Below are 21,101 nucleotides of genomic sequence, written 5' to 3' on the forward strand. Positions count from 1 at the left end.
TTGTAGTTGCGGGCGTTGGCCTATGCGGCATTTTCAAAATCTGGCTCCTTTTTTTTCTGCCATTTTTTTAGAAATCTTTTCTCAAATCTAACCCCGCCCCTTTCGCATTGTTGTGTGTTGGAATCTTCCTGGTTCTGCGTTTCCCGGAGGGCAGGCAGACTGATGCCTAATCGTATGTCTCTTACACACTCTCCATGAGACCCTGCGGAGACCCTGCGGACCAAACTTGTACTGAGACCATTGGAGTTACAGTTTGTAGGGATAAAGTCTAGTGCTGGGACAGACTTTCTGTGTCCCAGTACAAAACTTTAGTAGAGCAATTTGGCCCCCTGCATCAGCCAATATACAATATACAATCTAAATATGTAATCAGTATTCTCTCACAAGAATACACACACACACATATACATACATACAGGCTGATCCCCACCATACAGTTTTATAAATTCTCACACATGCATTTTTCAAACAAGGGGTGACAGGGCCAAAGTTGTTTAATAGATGAATCGTGAGAAATGATGGTAGGGAATTGTGGGAAATGATGGCAGGAAAGAAGGCTTTTCTCCCCGCTCTGTTTCTCCTGTTGCACGAGTGATTCAGCCCGCGCCATTTTGTGACGGTGCTGTGCCATGAGATGGCTGATCTGGTGACAAAATGGCTGCCAGAGCTTTCCCGCCTTTTCTCCCTCTCTGGTTCCTGCTCTAGGCATCGGTGGTGTCCAGTAGGGGGCGATGGAGCAGTGCTCTCAGCGATCTGACGGAATGAGGCGAGGTGGTTAATTTGCCAGGCACATCGCCAGACAGGCTGGGGTGGTGGGGGTGGGGGTGGGGGTGGGGTTGAGGTTGGGGGCGGGGGCTGGGACGGCGGTGAGGTGTGTCACCACGGCAGAATGAACCTTTCAAACAAGGCCAGGCTTGCTGATCGGGAAACACCAGAAACTCCATTATGACAAATATGAATACAAAAACGCTCTCTCTCTCTTCTTTTCCTCTACTCGCTCCCTCTCTCTCTCACTCTCTCACTCTTTCCTTTACTCCTCTCTCCCTCCTTTTCCTCTACTCACTCTCCTTTCCCTCTCCCTCTCTCTCTCTCTCGCTTTCAATTTTTCTCTCTGAATGGAAATGTACTGAATATAATATACAGATTATACTGAAATTAAATATGTCATAAATATATTGCAACTCTTCACAATATATGGAACAATATACACATTTTTGCAACTTACTGACATTGCAATAAACTGATATCTATATCTACCTATCTATCTATATATCTATATATACATATATCATTTTAAAAAATTATGTCAATATAGTGCAGTATACTCTCTCACACACACATAGCAAAATTCAGATAACTTTCTGTTTGTAGACAAGCTGAATGGTGAAAGAGTTTATTCCGATATGCGCACAAGTCACATATTCAAATAACCTGGGCGTGAAAATCATGAGAAAAAAAATCAACCCAAAAGGCAATGCTGCCAAATGGTTTAAAATATGTATGATCATTATCATTATTAGACAATCGTCTAACTGAACTGGTATGAGGACGTTTCGTAATCTTACACCCATCAGACCTGAATGATTCTGTGGTCATGTTACTTAACCTGCAATGCTTCAGTATATATGCAGCTGGAATGGATATAAATGGATGCAATGTGAATGCTATGTAAAAAAGAAAGAAGGTGTGTAAGTTGCTCTGGATAAGAGCGTCTGCTAAATGCCTGTAATGTAATGTTTGCAGTTAGGCATGAAGCTGCATGGACTGAAATGTATAGAAATGGTGAGTACTTTTACTGCAGACAAAATGAAGACGGCCATTTAAGGTCCATGCTGATTAGTGGCAGTAGAACTTATCATAAAGCTAAACAGTGGTAAAATGGTACATGGTACAAATGATAAGTTGCGATTTTTGTAAACCATTCTTGTCAGGTTACATTTTTTAAGCTTACAGATCACTGTTTGCATTTCTCAACACCCTATTTATTTACTGGTGTTAAACAAAGTATGTCTTATACTTCATATAATTAGTGCTAATGAGGTAAAATCTGAGAATATTTAAATTTGCGAGAATATTTAAATATTAAATTTGTGGAATATTTTACACCGTGTTTTAGGTGCCATCACAAAGCTCACAATGTAGTATTTGGTCAATTTAAATACAGTCAACTTTACATGCAATATGATGCAAACACAACCTCCAGAAGTGTTTCATTCCAATAAACACACACAAAACATGCCCAAAACTTTGCAGTTTATTAAGAATGACAGCCCAAAACCGAAAGAAATTTTTCCCGTCAAGGACCGCATACATGTCGGTCGACAGCAAACATGATGATCGTGAAATACGGCGAGAGAAAATGAGGACGTGGGCTTCCTGCTTCCTGCTTCCTGTTTCCAGGGTATTGTATGATGCTGTGGCACGGGGAATCACTTCTTCTCGCTGGCGAAGCGGTAGTACAGGTCCGCCACGTCTTCCTGCGAGACTTTGATCCAGCCGTCCTTCCTCATGTGGTACACTGTAAAACGCAGAGAGAAGGCTGAGCTACGGCCTCCAGCAAAAATCCCTTTTCTGTATCGCACAGGACTCACCAGGTCACTGAAGCGGCCTGGCCCTTATTTCAAATATGAAATCCTTTTTATCGGTGAAAAAGGAATATCTTTTTTCATTTGTAAATTGAAAATAACAAATACGTGTGTGTGTGTGTGTTTATACTATTAAAAGGCTTATTTAACTGTTTGGGTCACCGTTCGAGTGTATATTTTAACGTGAATGACGGTTTCTTGATGGTGATCCTGCTGGCCTATCACAGTTTAGGGGAACGCCGGGGTCTTACTGTTGACGGTTCCTCCGGTGTAGGCGTCCCGGCAGGTGGCATGGAAGATGGCTTTCTGCGCCAGCTCGTAGGCCTCGGGCACCGTCAGGTCGTAGCGGTGCCCGCTGTCCATCACGCCGTAGGCGTAGCAGTTGCCCGAGCCGGTGGAGAACATGTTCCCGCTCAAACGCAGCCCAGACTCGTCAACGTAGTACAGGCCGGGGCCCTGCGATTGGACGGTTCACCAGAATAAGTGGGCGGGGTTTAAGGATGAAAAATCTCACAGCGGCTCCGTTCACACGCACGTTATAATTTGACTTCAAATCCGACGGAGGCAATACTCCGACTGGAAGTTGTCACGGAAACGCCTTTATCTGATCTTTATCTTCATTGCTTAATTGGGGGTAAGCTTGAAATTTGAGTAATCGTAACTCTATTAAAACAGGTCCTTGTTCAGTTGATTTATTGGTGTATGTAGACATCTTAATTGTGAAAGGTCGCTAGATGCAATGAACCAAATGCTCCAATTCCAACTCAGTTCCAAACAAGTACGTAAGCAATCATCTTTTCACGTATGAAGAAATTATTTTTATACTTAATCAAATTGCAAGAGTTGGTTATTACGTCAGTTACAGAGAACTCAGACCGAGTATAAATCTATGTAAACCCTGGTATTAGAAAAAAATCACATTATTCCGAATCACGGAAAGGCTTAATTGGAATACTGCCACAAACTGATTTCTCCCAATAACTGCTACTTTGTAAACCAGTTGTTACTTGGCGACTACTTCATTATCGCTGATTTGAAAACATTTTTGTGCTCTAAAAATTTGAAATGTCTTGGGGGGGGGGGCTTCTCGGGAAACAGGAAACAGGAAGTTATGTGCCCCCTTACCTTCTTGTCCCAGCCGCAGACCATGGTGCCCATGGAGAGGCCCATTCCCCGGTAACCCACCACCATGTTGGCCAGCAGTTTGGAGGCAGCAGACACCGAGATCCTCTCCTTGTTCCTCAGCTCGTATACCCTGGGAAGCATGGGGGGGGGGGGAACGGTTACCTTTGCATCCATGTCTCCTTACAGAAACTGCTGATTTTCATTCTTCCTCTTCAATCAGGGACTGATTTAGATCTGACACACCAGGTGAAATTTATTTCAAAGCAGTTTAATACATATAACATATGAAAGTGGCAAAAAAATTGTATGTCAATATATTGTGAAATGTTAAAATACATAGACATGTATCATTCTTTTAATGTATATTTTCACATATCTTTTGAAGGGGAAAAAAGTGGGGGCAATCAATTAATGATGAGTGAGATAATAAATGAATTGATGGATAGATGGATGAACAAGTAAATTAACCAATCCCACCTGCATTCCTTGGCCAGCAACCTCTCCCAGTACATGCAGTCCGCTGCACTCCCAGACATGGTACCCAATAAGTAGGGGTTTATCTCGATGACCTTGTTATAGAATTGATCGGCTGGAAAAAAGTAAGCTTGTTAGGCTATTTATATATATTTTTTATTTATATGTTGTTGCACAGAACGACAACTGACTTCAGTGTGCTATTCTCTGCGTCTCCCATACTGTGAGAGTGTTTATGGAAGTGAGTGTGTGTATGTGTGTGTGTGTGTGTTAGGGTGTATCTGCGTGTGTGTGCGAGTGTATGTGTGTTAGGCTGTATCTGCTTGTGTGCGTGTGTGTTGGGAGGATGTGTGTGTGTTAGGGTGTATATGCATGTGTGTGTGTTTTGGGAGGTTTCTTGTGTGTGTGTAGAGGTGTGTGTGCGTGATGGAAGAGAGTGTGTGTGTGTGTGTGGGTGTGTACAGTATGTGTTGGGAGGGTGTGTGTGTGTATTAGGGTGTGCATGTGTGTGTTGAGTGTGCGTGTGTGAGTGTGTGTGTATGTGTGTGTTGGGAGAGTGTGTGTACGTGTATGTGTGTGTGAGACTTATGGTATGTGTGTGTGTGTGTGTATGTGTGTTAGGGTGTGGATGTGTGTTAGGGTTCGTCTGTGTGTGTGTGTGTGCGTGTGTGTTAGGTTTTGGATGTGTGTTAGGGTTTGTGTGTGTGTGTGTGTGTGTGTGTTGAGAGGTTGAGTGTGTTCGGGTGTGTGTGTGTGTTGGCAGGGTGTGTGTGCATGTGTGTGTGTTAGGGTGTGTGTGTGTGTTGGCATGGTGTGTGTGCATGTGTGTGTGTTAGGGTGTGTGTGTGTGTGTATGTTGGCATGGTGTGTGTGCATGTGTGTGTGTTCGGGTGTGTGTGTGTTGCCAGGGTGTGTGTGCATGTGTGTGTGTTAGGGTGTGTGTGTGTGTGTGTTGGTAGAGTATGTGTGTGTGTGTGTGTGTGTGTTGGCAGAGTGTGTGTGCATGTGTGTGTGTGTGTTAGCGTGTGTGTGTGTTGGCAGAGTGTGTGTGTTGGCAGAGTGTGTGTGCATGGGAGTGTGTGTGTGTGTTAGCGTGTGTGTTTGTTGGCAGAGTGTGTGTGCATGGGTGTGTGTGTGTGTTAGCGTGTGTGTGTGTTGGCAGAGTGTGTGTGCATGTGTGTGTGTGTTAGCGTGTATGTGTGTGTTGGCAGGGTGTGTGTGCATGTGTGTGCGTGTGTGTGTTAGCGTGTGTGTGTGTGTTGGCAGGGTGTGTGTGCATGTGTGTGCGTGTGTGTGTGTGTTGGCAGGGTGTGTGTGCATGTGTGTGTGTGTTAGCGTGTGTGGGTGTTGGCAGAGTGTGTGTGCATGTGTGTGTGTGTGTTAGCGTGTGTGTTGGCATGGTGTGTGTGCATGTGTGTGTGTTAGGGTGTGTGTGTGTGTGTGTGTTGGCATGATGTGTATGCATGTGTGTGTGTTCGGGTGTGTGTTGGCAGAGTGTGTGTGCATGTGTGTGTGTTCGGGTGTGTGTGTGTTGGCAGAGTGTGTGTGTTGGGAGAGTGTATGTGTATGTTGGCATGGTGTGTGTGCATGTGTGTGTGTTCGGGTGTGTGTGTGTTGCCAGGGTGTGTGTGCATGTGTGTGTGTTAGGGTGTGTGTGTGTGTGTGTTGGTAGAGTATGTGTGTGTGTGTGTGTGTGTGTGTGTTGGCAGAGTGTGTGTGCATGTGTGTGTGTGTGTTAGCGTGTGTGTGTGTTGGCAGAGTGTGTGTGTTGGCAGAGTGTGTGTGCATGGGAGTGTGTGTGTGTGTTAGCGTGTGTGTTTGTTGGCAGAGTGTGTGTGCATGGGTGTGTGTGTGTGTTAGCGTGTGTGTGTGTTGGCAGAGTGTGTGTGCATGTGTGTGTGTGTGTGTTAGCGTGTATGTGTGTGTTGGCAGGGTGTGTGTGCATGTGTGTGCGTGTGTGTGTTAGCGTGTGTGTGTGTGTTGGCAGGGTGTGTGTGCATGTGTGTGCGTGTGTGTGTTAGCGTGTGTGTGTGTGTTGGCAGGGTGTGTGTGCATGTGTGTGTGTGTTAGCGTGTGTGTGTGTTGGCAGAGTGTGTGTGCATGTGTGTGTGTGTGTTAGCGTGTGTGTTTCTTTATTTGCCTGCACATTGCTCACCGATATAAGAGCCCTTGGTGGCCCTGGAATCCACGGCTACCATCACCCCGTGCTGGAACTTAAAGGCCAAAGTGGTGGTCCCATGGTTCATTTCGATCTTCACTCCGTCCACTCCATCGCTGCTGGACAGCGGCTTCAGGAACGCCACCGGCTGCACAGACAGCAGGGGAAAAGGAGGGCAGCAGTGTAGTATAATGGGTAAGGAGCTAGTCTTGTAACCTAAAGGTCATAGGTTTGATTCCCAGGCAAGACACTACCATTGTACCTCTGTGTAAGGTGCTTAGCCTGAATTTTTTCAGTACATATCCAGCTGTATAAATGCAATTTTATGTATATAAATTGTATTTTTTTTAAAAGTGACATACTGTGCTGTAACAACAAAAAGATACCTTTGTAGGGAGGGGGCATATTGTACTCCTATACTGTAGTAACCATATCAATTCCTTATATGGAATTTTGAACAAAAATCCATCATCTGAAAATATGATTACATTTACTGAACAGTCACCGATTATGTTACCTGACGATACCTGGTTTAGCAGAAGCGACTTGAAAATGAAGTAGCCCGCATAGCTGCTGTAAGTGCTTTTATACAACACAGTATACTAAAGTAAAGTAGTACAACTGAAAAGTATTTAAACAATTCAAGCTATCCAACAAATGTAAATATTTTGATTGTCCAAATTCATGTTGAATATTTATCTTCAGTAAGGAGGCCGGCGCACAGCACAACGTCCCTGGGCGAGACATTTAAAAATCATTCTACTCACACTAATCGATAGCCTACTAACACCAACTTTTACAAGCAAAAAGATATAAATGAATTGTGTCATTTAAGTTAACTTATTACAATCTAATAAAAAGCGCGAATTGTCCATTGTTAACAGCTTACTGTAGAAGTCAGCAGTGGCGACAATGGTCGACGTAACCACTTACATCGATTCCGACCGGTACCGCGAACTCCTGTCTGTGAGCTGCGAAATTGAAATGGTTTACTTTATCCACTGACGCTTTCTCGCCACTGAACCAGTCTTCTTTAACCCAATCTGACCCTCCGCAAACGTCAAGAAGGGCCATTTTCATTCACGATGCAGATATTGGGTTTCCTGAGTCTTTCAGAAAATGAAAGTGAAATTGTTTTTCAGTTTATATCGGGCGACGTCATTTGATTTTAAGGGACGTAACACAGATGTGAATTACTGTAACGCGCCTCCCTAAAGGTAGAGGTATATTAAAATGTATTTTAAAGTGTATATTGAATAAATGTACATATGGCTAATGAAACTCGGTCTTCACCAGTAAGTTACTTATTAAACTACCTATCACTGAGGACTATCAATCCATCTCTGTGTTGCTAGGCGGAACTCGTTTGCACTGGTTACACGCGCCTCTCGCTTGCAATACCCTTCATAATACGATAGGGAGAAAAGGGGATGCGTTTCCTCAAATCTACCGGAACGCTGAACTCCTGAACGACGTGTGCTCTTTAACCCACTCACGTAAGCAGGCAGTCAGTGCTGGGATTGAGCGTACAAAGATAACAAATGTATATATTTTGCATTCCAAATTTATGGGTGTAGCAATATCGAATGATCGGACTCAAAGAATTAAACGGTGTGAACCAAATTAGTAATAGAAATTGTGGCCAAGTTCGCTATGATGACATGTCCTACGGATTTCTTTTGTTTATCTGTTTTGCAAAATATTCCAAATTTTGTCCAATTAAAAATAGCAGGCCTTATGGTTCCAATAATTAAATTTCTAATCATTGCCAAAGGTTCCGTTGTGAGTAGCCTATTTCTACATGCCCAAGAATTTTAAATTAGGATTTAGAAATGAGTAGGATTATATCTTGGTTATATCTGAAATTTAACTCCATGTAGTAGCTATGTTTTTGTACACACATAGTTTTAATTAAACAACTCGCTGAAAAGTTTTTCGTTGTGTCAAATTTCAGGCAAATTGATACAACCGTTAATGGCCATGTTTTGTGGAAAATACTTTTTTAAACTAGGAAATTTGTCTATTTCTTTGGCTTCTGTGGTGGTCACATTTGTATAACAGGTTCTAAACTGAAAAATGGTTGCAGAGAGGAAATATATTGATGACAATGTAATGTAAGTACACAGGGTCAGTAGCGTCTGTTGCATCCAGGTTGTTCACCTGTGTAACAAATCAGATTTTTGTCAAGATCTGATTTTGTTAAATTGTCTTGTCCTTTAAATCTGAAGGCCCCTAATGTAATCTGAGCAACCAAAACAAGATTCCTACACACCTTTGGTACATGGTCACCACACAATAATAATAATAATAATAATAATAATAATAATAATAATAATAATAATAAAATATTCCAGAATTCCTGAAATGAATACACAATGAAGACAGGGATTGAAACCTAAAAACATTTTAGGCTGCTATATTGATCCAGAAGTAACCTGTCCGACTGAAAAACGGGAAAAAATCTGTTGGAGCTTGCAAAAATGTGTTGATGACAATTGTACCAACTGCAACATCAAGTCAATTTTCAGGTTGAACCGGAAATTACGCAAACACCCCTTTGTCCTCAATAAAACTGCCACCGGACATTCTGGACAAGTTAGAATGCTAGAAAAAATAGATGTCACGTGTTGCTAGGCAGGACTAGGTGCATGAGGTTGTTCACCGAGCACCTTTGAGAGTTGACAGGAGAGGTTTTAAAACTATGCATATCACTCCTTTATATACAGTAAAATGTTTTGTTATAAACTCTGATAGATTGCTTTTTAAACTGACAGAAAGCAGTCAACCCCTACTGGTCTCATTTAAACTCTGTTAGTTGTATTATTACTGGAAACTATACAGTACAGTTGTGTGTTTGTGCATATATGGTGAGTTGACAAACTTTGAACTATGATCCACAAAATCAGAGACATTTTATTTCCAAACAGTATGCATTTTATTTATGCCCTGATCACGGTGTATTTATGTGATAGCTTCTCATGCCTCATTTCCTTACAGCCAACCTTCAGCAGTCCCTGGGAATATTTATCATTGACATCAAAACAGTGCCCTGACAATGAAAGCTGAAAAACTAAAATAACAACAAAAAAATCAACAAATTAATGTGTTAAATTGATTCACAATTAAGTCACTGAAGGATTGTTGTTTGCCTTTCACTCTTTTACTCTGTCTCATTTACTGTGTAAATTGTAGCAAAGAAAAACAGCACACAGGGTCACACGTTATTCTCAGAACCACACAACAGGTTGACAGAAAGGAATATTTTGCATAAACATGATGGAACCATGAAATATACAGACGCTGTGTCACAGGGGATCTTATAGCGTGTTACACAACCTCCATCTGTTGCACGGTCTCTTCAACCAGGTCCACCTGCAGCTTGGTGGTCTGTTCACTGAGGACTGGAGTGGTTCCCTTGTCATACTTGTATTTCCCCAACCTGGTGAATTGAATGAAATTGAAGCATTTGCTCCCATTTGCATTTGTTTCATAAGAAAAAAACTAGAGTAAAAGGATATTCATCATTAAAGCATGTTTAATAAAGGTGATTTTCATATTTATGTATCTGTGCACAGTGTAACAGTGAGGGGACCGGACTGCAAATAAGATGATGTTCCAAATTGGGAAGATAAGGAGAACACAAAAAAATTCAGAACAAATATCACTTTAAGGATAATTTTTTCTGCCACCATTGCTTCTTGTTCATAGGCCGTTGCCGTTCTGAACCAGACTGACCTTTGGCCCCTGTAGTTGGAGGCCTCAAACGGGCGGATGTACTCCACCCCGTCCCGCCGGATGACGCAGAGGTCCACGTTGCTCCCCGAGCCCAGGTCGTTGGCGATCCCGGCCGCGATCGCGTCCCGAACCAGCTGTTTGGCCTCCTCCTCCTGACATTTAACAACCAATCAAAATCAGAGACAATCAGAACACCAGCTGAGTCCAACCCCCTTTCCCCATTTCCCTTTTCCTATTGGCTCAATCTCCTGCCTTTCTCGTGTAAGTATGCTGATTTCCACTATAACTTGAGCACTCTGTGGGCTGCCAATAAGAAATTAACTTGAAGCGAATATTCCTACAAAACATACCTCCAGGACCTGGGTTCAGAAATTATATACAGGCGCTGTTTGAAGGTTTGTGAACCCTATAGGGATGGTCATAATTTTTATATAGAATATCTAAATAAACTTATTCAATCTTCATCTGAACCCCAATTTGTAAAAAAGACATTACCAATAAAGGATAGACACACACAAAAAAATACAATATATTTGGGTAATATAGTTGGGATAAGGTTCTTTTGGTGGTAGGCAGTGCTGGGTTTTCCCCAAACATAGCGGTTTTGATTGTGACCAAAAAGGTCAATTTTGGACTCATCTGTCCAGAAAATGAACTTCCTGAAACCTTCAGTTTTGTCCAGGTGGTCTCTGGCAAAAAAAAACAGGCAGATTGGTTCTTTTTTGACAGCAGATGTTTCTTCCTAGCAACCCTCCCATGAATGCCATTTTGATTCAGAGTTCTTCTAATTGTTGAAGCATGCACAGTTACCTGAGATGCAGCAAGGGAGGTCCGCTAATCTCTAGATGTTATGTTTGGGTTGGCTTTTACCTCATTTATTATTTTTCTTGTGGCTCTTGGGGCTATTTTGGAAGGGCATCCACTTCCAGTCCAAGTTGCTGTCACGGTAAATGTTCTGCATTTGTAATCGCAGATTATTTGCCTCACAGTGGACTGATGGAGCTCAAATCTTTTTGAGATGATTTATGGGTTACACCAAACTGACCAAGTTTCTTACCTCTATTTATCAGTCCCACCCAAACTCTTTCCTAAAGATCTCTCCTTTGATTTGTTAATTTGGTACCCAATCATTCTACTGATTCTACTTACCTACTTGATTTAACCAATGCAACTTGCGGTTCACTTATTTTTACACCTGCTCTAATTCTAATTCCTTTTTAATTTTGTTTTTCTACTAAACACATGATTTCCTCTAAACCAACATATGGAATTGGTAACTATAAACCTGTTATGGAAGATAAAAAAAAAGACCGGTTCTGATTAAATAAAGATTTCATGGTAAAAAATACAAAAATCTGTAATAGCATAAGAGGTTCACATACTATCCAGCAGCACTGTACTTCACATTGAAAGAAATTTGTTATGTTCTTGTGTAAAAATTTGGAAAGGTAAGTATAGACTTTATCTCATGGCTTAATGAACACTTAAAATAGAAAAAAAGTGATTGCACAGGGTGTTTAATAACTTTTCTTAACTCACACTCATGTTGGGTTTGAAACGGTCTTCAAAAACAGACAAAGCTGGGAGGCTACCAGACCCTGAAATGAAAGCAAAAACACGTGTAAATGTGCATATTGTGCATATTGACAGTAATGTGGTAAAAGGAGCTCTTGTAGCTGTATTTTGTTAATACAGAAATCTTCTTCTTCTTTCGGCTGTTCCCCTTCAGGGTCGCCACAGCGGATCAGATCCGCATATTTGATTTGGCATATGTTTTTACGCCGGATGCCCTTCCTGACACAACCCTCCCCATTTTATCCAGGCTTGGGACCGGCACTGAGAATGCGCTGACTTGCGCATCCCCAGTGGCTGGGTTTTTTGGGGCATTGGCCGGGATACGAACCGGGGCTGCCGGCGTGGCAGGCGGGAGCTCTGAGCCACCAATGCCCCTCGCTAACACAGAAATGCATATGAACGCTAAACTTTGTTGTTGTTGTTGTTCCGTAAGACACAAAAATAAAAAATGAGTGGCCTTATAGTAACTTTTTAAAATGTCATTTAATCCCAAGGCCACAAACCAATTTGTATCCAAGAAACATTTTCGTTCCACTGACTCTACTTCATTATCTATAAAACTGTAATTGTTTGTGGCAGGTACCCAAAATACTGTGCATCTACCTGCCTTTACAATTTCACCCAATCACCTGCCTGTTTCTGCACTCTTACCCAATCACCTGCCTGTCTGTGCACTCACCCAATCACCTGCCTGTCTGAGCACTCACCCAATCACCTGCCTGTCTGTGCACTCACACCCAATCACCTGCCTGCATCCACTGAAAAATACATTACATGACCAAAGTATGTGGACACCAACATCTCTTCCAAAGTTGTGGGCATGAACATGGATTTGGTCCACCCTTTTCTGCTATAACAACCTGCACTCTTCTGGGTAGGCTTTATACTAGAAGTTGGAGCATTGCTGCAGGGATTTGCTTCCATTTAGCCAGTAGAGCACTAGTGAGGTTGAGCATTGATTGGGTGATTTAGGCCTGGCTCATAGTTGGCTTTCCAATCGATCCCAGGTGTTGGATGGGGTTGAGGTCAGGGCTCCGTGCTGGGCAGTGAAGTTCTTCCATTCCCTTCTTAACAAAACAAATTCTATATGGACCTCACTGTGTGCCTGGAAGAACTGTCACACTAAAAAAAGAAAGGGCCTTCCCCAAACTGTTGGGGAAGCACAGAATTGTGTAGAATGTTATTGTCTGCTGTAGCATTAAGATTTGACTTTGAAGGAACGCCGAGCCCAAATCATGAAAAACTGCCCCAGACCAAGGGGTGTCCAGATACTTTTAGTCATACGGTGCACCTACACCTGCCAAGTATTCCCTTTGAACAGTGGCACATTTAAGGGAGAAGTACAGCAGCACTTTGACACACAATGGACACCACGGCGTGGATTAAACCCGGTGACTTCCCTGGCTGCTGTTTGAATTTCCCAAACCACGACAACGCCCAGAGCCGCGTGGGCCTCGTAGCCAAAAATACAAACCCATAGTTTCAAAGGGGGCCTTGTTGACGGAGCCGTAGGGGCCGACGGTGAAGATATGGGGCCCGGTGCAGTCCACTCCACCCAGCAGCAGCATGGCACTGATCTGCCCTTTGTGCCTAGACCCCGCCCACAAAAAAACAACCAACCAATCGGTTTTATTAATTTGACACCGCCAATCCATGATCGCTGTCCTAATGTGTAGGTTGTTAGCCCAGACACCTGTGCCGGTTAACATCCTGACTGTGTCCAGCTACTGATGGGATAAAATATTCATATATGACATAACCACACTACTCCACTACTCCACACAGACGCACACACATGCACAGATGTACACGCACACACACACATACACATACACATGTGCACACACACTCACTCTCACACACACAAACACACACTCACACACGCATGCACGCACACACACACTCACTCACACTCACTCTCACACACACACTCACTCACGCACGCACTCACTCACTCACACACACTCACTCACACTCACACACACACACACACTCACTCTCACACACACACACTCACTCACACACACACGCACTCACTCACACACACACACACACACACACACACACTCACACACGCACGCACGCACACACACACACTCACTCGCTCACACACACACACACACTCACGCATGCACTCACACTCACACACACACACTCACTCTCACACACACACACTCACTCACGCACGCACTCACTCACTCACACACACTCACTCACACTCACACACACACACACACTCACTCTCACACACACACACTCACTCACACACACACGCACTCACTCACACACACACACACACTCACACACACTCACTCACTCACACTCACTCTCACACACACACACACACACTCACTCACACTCGCACGCATGCATGCACGCACGCAGACACACACACACACATTCACTCTCACACACTCACTCTCACACACACACACACACTCACACACCGGTAGAGAAAGTCCTGCAGGATGCGGCAGGCCATGACCAGGCGCGGTTTGCGGTCCATGGAGAGGGCCTGCAGGGTCAGGTTGGAGCGCAGCAAGTCCGTGGTCTTCACCGTGTCAGCCGCTGTTCCTGCGCCACAGCAGCTGCACACAGAGCACAGCAGAGCGTCACTAGCAGGGGCGACGTAGCTCAGGAGGTAAGACCGATTGTCTGGCAGTCGGAGGGGTTGTCGGTTCAAACATTACATTACATTACATTACAGGCATTTAGCAGACGCTCTTATCAAACCCCGCCCTGGGCATGTCGAAGTGTCCTTGAGCAAGACACCTAACCCCTAACCCCTAACTGCTCTGGCGAATGAGAGGCATCAATTGTAAAGCGCTTTGGATAAAAGCACTATATAAATGCAGTCCATTTACCATTTACCATTTACTTCCTGCCCTGTGTTACTGCGGCGAAGCATAATGGGTAAGGAGCTGGTCTTGTAACCTCAGGAACCCAGCACCCAGGGCCTGGTCTTGTAGCCTCAGGATCACAAGTTGCAATCCCAGGTAGAACACTGACGTTGTACCCTTGAGCAAGGCATTGCTTCAGTACATATCCAGCTGTATACATGGATGCAGAGTAAATGCTACGTAAAAAAGTTGTCTAAGTCACTCTGGATAAGAGCGTCCACTAAATGCCTGCAATGTAACATAATGTAACTTCCACATGCAATAGCACTTTTTGTCATCAATGTGTTGTATGAAACCCTAACACAATATCATAGGCAACTGAGCTCAAGCAGCAAATCACTCGGGCGAGGGGAGGATGCCATGACTAACATGATGTACAGGACGAGGTGAAGACCCGTTCACTCTCCACAGCTAAATCCCCATACAGGATGCCAGACCACACAGCACACACAGATGCACACACACATAACACACACACACACACAGACACACAGATGCACACACACACACACACACACACACACACAGACACACACACACATAACACACACACACACACACAGATGCACACACACATAACACACACAGATGCACACACACACACACACACACACACACGGATGCACGCGCACACACACAGACACACACACAGATGCACACGCACACACATAACACACGCACACACACACACACAGATGCACACACAGGTGCGCACGCACACACACACACACACACACACAGATGCACATGCACACACATAATGTAACACACACACACACACGCACACACACACACAGATGCACAAACGCACACACACACACACAGACAGTCCCCACACAGGACGTCAGGCCACACAACACAAGATGCTCAAAGGTAGTTTTAGTCTGCGTGGGCCGAAACTCACTAAATGTTCGGGGCGATGTAATGGATTTTGGAGCAGTTCTTATCGGAGACCACTTCCCCCGACGTAGCACGGGTGTCGGCCCCCAGAACCACCCCATCCTAAAAAGACAAGCACGATACCATCCAAGGGTGTTAGAAGCACAATACACGCACACATCCCTTTATTTAGTCTCTACACTGGGCCTTGTCCTAAGGACAAATAGGACAAATGTAATACGTGGAAGAAAGAGGCGATTAGGAATTTATATTGGTGGAAAAGCCTCACGCAGACAAAGAGACAGAGAACTGAATGACTTAACTGAAATAATCAAAATCTAATTCTAGTACCATGAATGAAGCTGATTTTCTTTGAAGACGATGTTTTTTTCCCTATTCATTCAGGCAACCAGAAATAGCATCCTAAATGAATTGATACTCTCGTGTAAATCACAGCGCTCAAATTTCAGGACATAAGACACTTGAAACATTTTACTTGATAATTCATTTCGTTGCTCTGTACTTGTGACATGTGCAATGACAATAAAGTTGAATCTAATCTAATCTAATTTAGCCTAAACGAGTGTTCCCAGTCGGACTCATACAAAACTGTTAAAAGTTGAATCAACACATAAGACTTTACGTCGTTTACATTATTTACCTTGAAAACCACCCCAGCTATCGTGGTACCGGTCTTTTTGGCTTTCAGTTTTATGTCTTGTGCGCTGGAAGCTTGTAGTTGCGAATTCCTATGTGAACGAAATATCAATCAATTAGGCTATAACACATGTACAGATGCTAATGTCATTGAGGCCCAGCAAATGGCCAACTTACAATTGTTTCTGAATGGTACTTATGATGATTTTGATGAGAATAACACTGCCATGTAGCCTACTCGACTGTTAAAATATTACGTCCATTATATATTTACTTTTGTGAACGTTTCACGGGTGGAAACTCACCCACACGTATGCTCTACCACGTAAGAGAAACATAATCTAACACAACCATATTAACTAGCAAAATCAACTATCTTTTGAATGGCACATGCAGAATTACCATTCGTCGTAAATCTAGAAGTGTGAAAATAATTCGGAAACGTCCCAAAATACGTATAATCGAATGACTCCTTTCACTTTCGATCATGTCGTAAACCCAGCGAGTAAACATAAACGAAGAATTGCTTCTGGAAAAGAGTACCGTATCTTATACGAATGAATAACATAAATATTTTATTTTTTTTCTATATTTTAACGAAAAAGGTAATCCTACCTGAAGCAGTTTTCAAAGTTAAACCCCCCATGTTGAGTCTCGAGCACGTCAGGAGAAGTCATCCTCAAATCCGTTTCTTCCTCACTCGACCGTCGCGTCTGCAGTTCCAGTTCAAGCGCGTGGTGGCGCTTCTGCCAGGTACTCTGCAACCGTCAGCGATCAAAGAATTTGGCCTGGGTGATTACGCTTAACCCTAGTTTTTGACCGGTTCCTTTAGATGTTTTAAGTGTAACTACTAAGGCGTCATAATAATTATAAATACGATGCACTACATATCGGGCAAATAGCGCACCTTGAAATCATTGATTTAAATAATTCCTCTAGTCTGCGCTGTTTCGATTCCTGCTTCTGGGTTGAAGTTGTGCTATACTGTCGTGCGTTTTTGTACTTTAAGTTTGACTTTTCCATAAAACAAGAAGAAGAAATGAGTGGCACTAATAACGAATGGAGATCCGCAGCAGTCAGTACAGGGGTAAGTCGAATCGGGATGAATTAACCTTCACAATCGCACCATTAATATAGCGAAGCTACGGAGTTTCTGTTTATGTATGTAGCATCTGTACTTGTATTTGTATTTTTTTTGTAAAAAAAAAAGTCTCCAAATATCTCCCTATATATCGTTATATGCGTACCTATGTATCAGCAATTGCTGAAAGGGTAATGGAGTTCCTGGACTACTGTTTCATTATATTATTGCACGTTTTATTTCATTCCCATTGCTAAAGACTGAAAGTGAAAGTAGACATGAAGGTGTCTTATCCTGTTCATATTAAGTTCAATTCCAGTAAAAACTGGAGATCGAAAATCATTTTAATGGCCTGCACATCGTCAAATACATTGTGCCTCCCCAGACCACTATAATTGCCGTGCGCTATGATGGAGGGGTTGTGATTGGATCGGACTCGCGAGCATCGATGGGAGGGTGAGTGTATTCCGCACGTACTGTTTTACTTTTAGATTTATCGTTTATAAAATGTGGGCCAACTGTGGTCGGTGAATAAGCGGTGGAGCATAGGGGTAGGTTTCATTTCAGTTTTGGGGGAGACACTGCTGGATCCCCTAGTCTTGCGTTCTCGAATGCAGGCTATATTTCATATGAATATATTGACATGTCTTCCTGACTCCCTCCAAACCTATGTGTACGGGGGTGGGGTGTGTAACAGCTCTTAGAATGAGTGAATGAATGTTTAAATCTGTGTCCCTCTCCTTTGGCATGCTCACCTGTAATTGTTTGGACCGCACGTAATTCCATCTACCTGAATTGTATCTCCACCCCATCCCCACTTTTCATTCCAATTCGTGTCCCCAGCGAGTACGTGTCCTCGAGGGTGATCAACAAAGTGGTTCAGGTCCACGACAAGATATTCTGCTGCATGTCGGGGTCTCTGGCCGACGCCCAGGCTGTCACCAACGCCGTCATCCACAAGCTCAACTTCCACAGGTAACCAGGGGGTCAGAAACCGCTATGCTAATCACCGCGGATACCGCAGGGGTTTCATCAACAGCTGATGTATTCAGTCAGTAGCCTGTCTATGACGATCGATGGCGTTGGTAGGTCTACGGATCCTCTAGGATAGGGGTAGCCTGTGATAATTTCACCCAGGAAATGAAGGGCTCGATTCAGCTAACCACTGTCATAGGTTTCAAGTCGTTACAAACAGGCATTTCAATGAGTGTAGGCTACTTGTGATAAGTGGGCATGAACCGTCCATTCCTTGGCATTTGTCTTGCTTTAAATAGTCTGCTTAAACTGAATCGATTCATGTGGACGGGCTAGCACGGGTAATTCTTCGCCGCAAACCTAAATCGTCGCCAGCTTTGCAACCTTCAGCCTAAGTTGCGTCGCATGCAATTATGAAAACCTCCGCGTAATCGTATGTTCAGAAAGCACTCGCTTAACCGTCTCAGGGTTCTTCTGGTCGCGGGAGGAGATTTTGAGTGACAGCGCGGCGTTGCGCTGCGTTTTGGGTTGCAGCATGCAGATGGGAGAGCCCCCCCTGGTTCAGTCCGCGGCCTCCGTCATGCGCCAGTTCTGCTACGACCACCGGGAGGAGCTGAGCGCCGGCTTCATCGTGGCGGGCTGGGACCGCAAGAGGGGGCCTCAGGTACTGGGCATCTAGCAAAAAAAAAACAAACACACACACATTACATTACATGACATTCATTTAGCAGACGCTTTTATCCAAAGCGACGTACAAAAAGTGCATTTTCATGATCGTAGACAACTGCTGAACACGGGTTCAGTAAGGTACAATTACTTATTTTGTAAAGCTATTTCTAGTCGAGAACAAAGAACACTATCCTGGTCTAACATCTGCAAAGCCAAACTAGGCAGAAGAATAAGCTACAGTATTAGGACGAATACAATTTACCAAGAAGTGCAGGGAAGGGGCAACATGTAACAAGTGATAGGAAAAGGGTTTTTTTTTAATTAAAAAAAAAAAAAATATATATATATACAGCGTGGTGGTGGTTATTCTAGGTATAGTCTGAAGAGATGAGTCTTCAGGCCACGGCGGAAGATGGATAGTGAGGGGGAGGTTCGGAGAGGGACGGGGAGTTCGTTCCACCACTGGGGAGCTAGGGTGGAGAAGCTCTGTGATCCCTTTGGGCGGGTGGGAGGGGTTGCAAGACGCCCTGCTGCCGCAGAGCGGAGTGGTCGAGCAGGCACATAGAACACTACTGCACCACAGCTACCAGCTGATGGCCCACAAGCATTGCGCAAATAGACTATATAGCTACCCACTAGCAGCCGGACAATTCATACAGGCTACTGTTAAACATGTTTAACAGCCTTTTCTTTTTCTTTCTCCCTCACACACTCCCTCTCTCACACACACCCTCTCCTTTTCATTCTCTCTCCCCCTCTCTATCTCCCTCTCTCTCTCTCACACACACTCTCTCCTTTTCATTCTCTCTCCCCCCCTCTCTCTCACACACACACACTCTCTCCTTTTAATTCTCTCTCCCCTCACATGCTCTCTCTCTCTCTCTGTCTTTATCTCCCTCTCTCTCTCTCACACACACTCTCCTTTTCATTCTCTCCCCCTCACATGCTCTTTCCCTCTTATTCTTTTCCCCTCTCACTGTCTTTCTCACACACCCACTCTCTCCTTTTCATTTTCTCTCCCTCGCACACACTCCCTCTCTCTGTCTTTATATCCCTCTCTCTGTATGCTCAATCTCTCCCTTTCCCTCTCACACACTCTCCCTCTCTATCTCTCACACACGCACATACACACACATGCTCAACCTCTCCCTTTCACGCTCACATACTCTTTCTCTCCTCTCTATCTCTCTTTCACACATGCACATACAAACACATGCTCAACCTCTCACCCTCCCTCCTTCCCTTGCTCCTTATCCCTCTCGCTCCTGTCTCTCCTCCTCTCTCTGAAGGTGTTTCAGGTGTCTCTGGGCGGTATGGTCGTAGAGCAGGAGTTCACGGTCGGCGGTTCGGGAAGCACGTACATTTATGGATACGTGGACGCCAAGTTCAAGCCAGGGATGACCAGGGAGCAGTGTCTCGCATTCACCACCAACGGTAAAAAAAACCCCTGAAAGAGTACAGTTCTGGCAGCATATCAGAAGGGTTTTCCATTTCAGACCCTAGGTATGGTGCCCACTGCTTTTGCAGCATTGTGCAAAGTAGATTCATAACTGTTTAACTGCTACACCAAGAACAAATAAATACAAAATGCCAATCTCAACAATATAACCTCTCTTCGGCCTCCAAAATTATATGATCTGCTACTATTACTACGGATACTATTACTACTACAGCTAGTACTACTACTATTAGGCCTTCTAGTGCTACTATTACTACTACTGGTACTAGTACTATGACTCCGAAGCTGTGTGTTTGAACAATTAAACACTTTTAAGGTCACTTTTAATGAATCATTATAAGTTATTGATTGGGCACAACATTCAGTGCATTATCAAACAGTCGCTGTTCCTGTTGTCAGCATTTTCTCAGAATGTAGGTTTAGTATGGTTTTCTTTGGGCTGGCCATGTTGAGACACCATTTCTCTCTCTCTCTTTTCTCTCTCTCTCTCTCTCTTTTCTCTCTCTCTCTCTCTCTGCCTCTCTCAGCCCTCACCTTAGCGATGGACCGGGACAACGTGAGTGGTGGAGTGGTTCACCTCGCCGTGGTAACGGAGTCAGGTGCCGAGAGACAGCTGATCCCTGGCAACAAACTGCCGGTCTTCCACCGCATATAGTGTCTGTATCACAACCCTCTGCAAAAAAAAAAAAAACAATAAAATTTTTTTTTTAAGTGTTGCCTCCTGAGCTAAGGCTGGGGATGTTTGTGATATCATTGGGGTAGTCTGCACCTTTGTTTTAAAATAATAATAATATGACACTGGTAAAATATAATGTTTAAAGACACCTTT

At 43.8% G+C, this 21,101-nt stretch overlaps 3 protein-coding genes across 3 annotated transcripts; 1 reads left to right on the forward strand and 2 right to left on the reverse strand.

Annotated features, from left to right (window-relative positions):
• Positions 1 to 2,236: 2,236 nt before the first annotated feature.
• psmb8a (proteasome 20S subunit beta 8A) lies at positions 2,237 to 7,701 on the reverse strand. Its single transcript, XM_035428267.1, has 6 exons — positions 7,276 to 7,701; positions 6,340 to 6,490; positions 4,188 to 4,299; positions 3,711 to 3,840; positions 2,837 to 3,041; positions 2,237 to 2,518 (listed from the first exon to the last, which is right to left on the reverse strand). Exons 1-6 carry the CDS (start codon positions 7,420 to 7,422, stop codon positions 2,430 to 2,432), a joined length of 834 nt encoding a protein of 277 aa, XP_035284158.1. The 5' UTR covers positions 7,423 to 7,701; the 3' UTR covers positions 2,237 to 2,429.
• Positions 7,702 to 9,337: 1,636 nt separating this feature from the next.
• On the reverse strand, positions 9,338 to 18,163 carry psmb13a (proteasome 20S subunit beta 13a). The gene is made up of 9 exons (XM_035428264.1): positions 17,925 to 18,163; positions 16,704 to 16,846; positions 16,093 to 16,180; positions 15,457 to 15,554; positions 14,100 to 14,240; positions 13,127 to 13,242; positions 11,617 to 11,675; positions 10,078 to 10,229; positions 9,338 to 9,781 (listed from the first exon to the last, which is right to left on the reverse strand). Exons 1-9 carry the CDS (start codon positions 17,979 to 17,981, stop codon positions 9,670 to 9,672), a joined length of 966 nt encoding a protein of 321 aa, XP_035284155.1. The 5' UTR covers positions 17,982 to 18,163; the 3' UTR covers positions 9,338 to 9,669.
• Positions 16,902 to 20,963, forward strand: psmb12 (proteasome 20S subunit beta 12). The gene is made up of 6 exons (XM_035428272.1): positions 16,902 to 17,175; positions 17,555 to 17,625; positions 18,013 to 18,144; positions 18,679 to 18,808; positions 20,103 to 20,247; positions 20,800 to 20,963. Exons 1-6 carry the CDS (start codon positions 17,128 to 17,130, stop codon positions 20,925 to 20,927), a joined length of 654 nt encoding a protein of 217 aa, XP_035284163.1. The 5' UTR covers positions 16,902 to 17,127; the 3' UTR covers positions 20,928 to 20,963.
• The last annotated feature ends 138 nt before the right edge of the window (positions 20,964 to 21,101 follow it).

Source organism: Anguilla anguilla, chromosome 8, assembly GCF_013347855.1.
Source record: "Anguilla anguilla isolate fAngAng1 chromosome 8, fAngAng1.pri, whole genome shotgun sequence".
NCBI lineage: Eukaryota > Metazoa > Chordata > Actinopteri > Anguilliformes > Anguillidae > Anguilla > Anguilla anguilla.

Coding starts and splice junctions, on each gene's coding strand:
- psmb8a (XM_035428267.1), bottom strand. CDS start 7,422: ATGAAAATGGCCCTTCTTGACGTTTGCGGAGGGTCAGATTGGGTTAAA. Junction 6,491..7,275: donor CGGTACCGGTCGGAATCGAT/GTAAGTGGTTAC, acceptor CTGTCTGTGCAG/CCGGTGGCGTTCCTGAAGCC. Junction 2,519..2,836: donor CACCGGAGGAACCGTCAACA/GTAAGACCCCGG, acceptor TGCGTTTTACAG/TGTACCACATGAGGAAGGAC.
- psmb12 (XM_035428272.1), top strand. CDS start 17,128: ATGAGTGGCACTAATAACGAATGGAGATCCGCAGCAGTCAGTACAGGG. Junction 18,145..18,678: donor CACAAGCTCAACTTCCACAG/GTAACCAGGGGG, acceptor TTTGGGTTGCAG/CATGCAGATGGGAGAGCCCC. Junction 18,809..20,102: donor ACCGCAAGAGGGGGCCTCAG/GTACTGGGCATC, acceptor CTCTCTCTGAAG/GTGTTTCAGGTGTCTCTGGG.
- psmb13a (XM_035428264.1), bottom strand. CDS start 17,981: ATGGGGTGGAGATACAATTCAGGTAGATGGAATTACGTGCGGTCCAAA. Junction 13,243..14,099: donor CTGCAGGACTTTCTCTACCG/GTGTGTGAGTGT, acceptor GGCGGGGTCTAG/GCACAAAGGGCAGATCAGTG. Junction 11,676..13,126: donor GGCCCCCTTTGAAACTATGG/GTTTGTATTTTT, acceptor CTTTCATTTCAG/GGTCTGGTAGCCTCCCAGCT.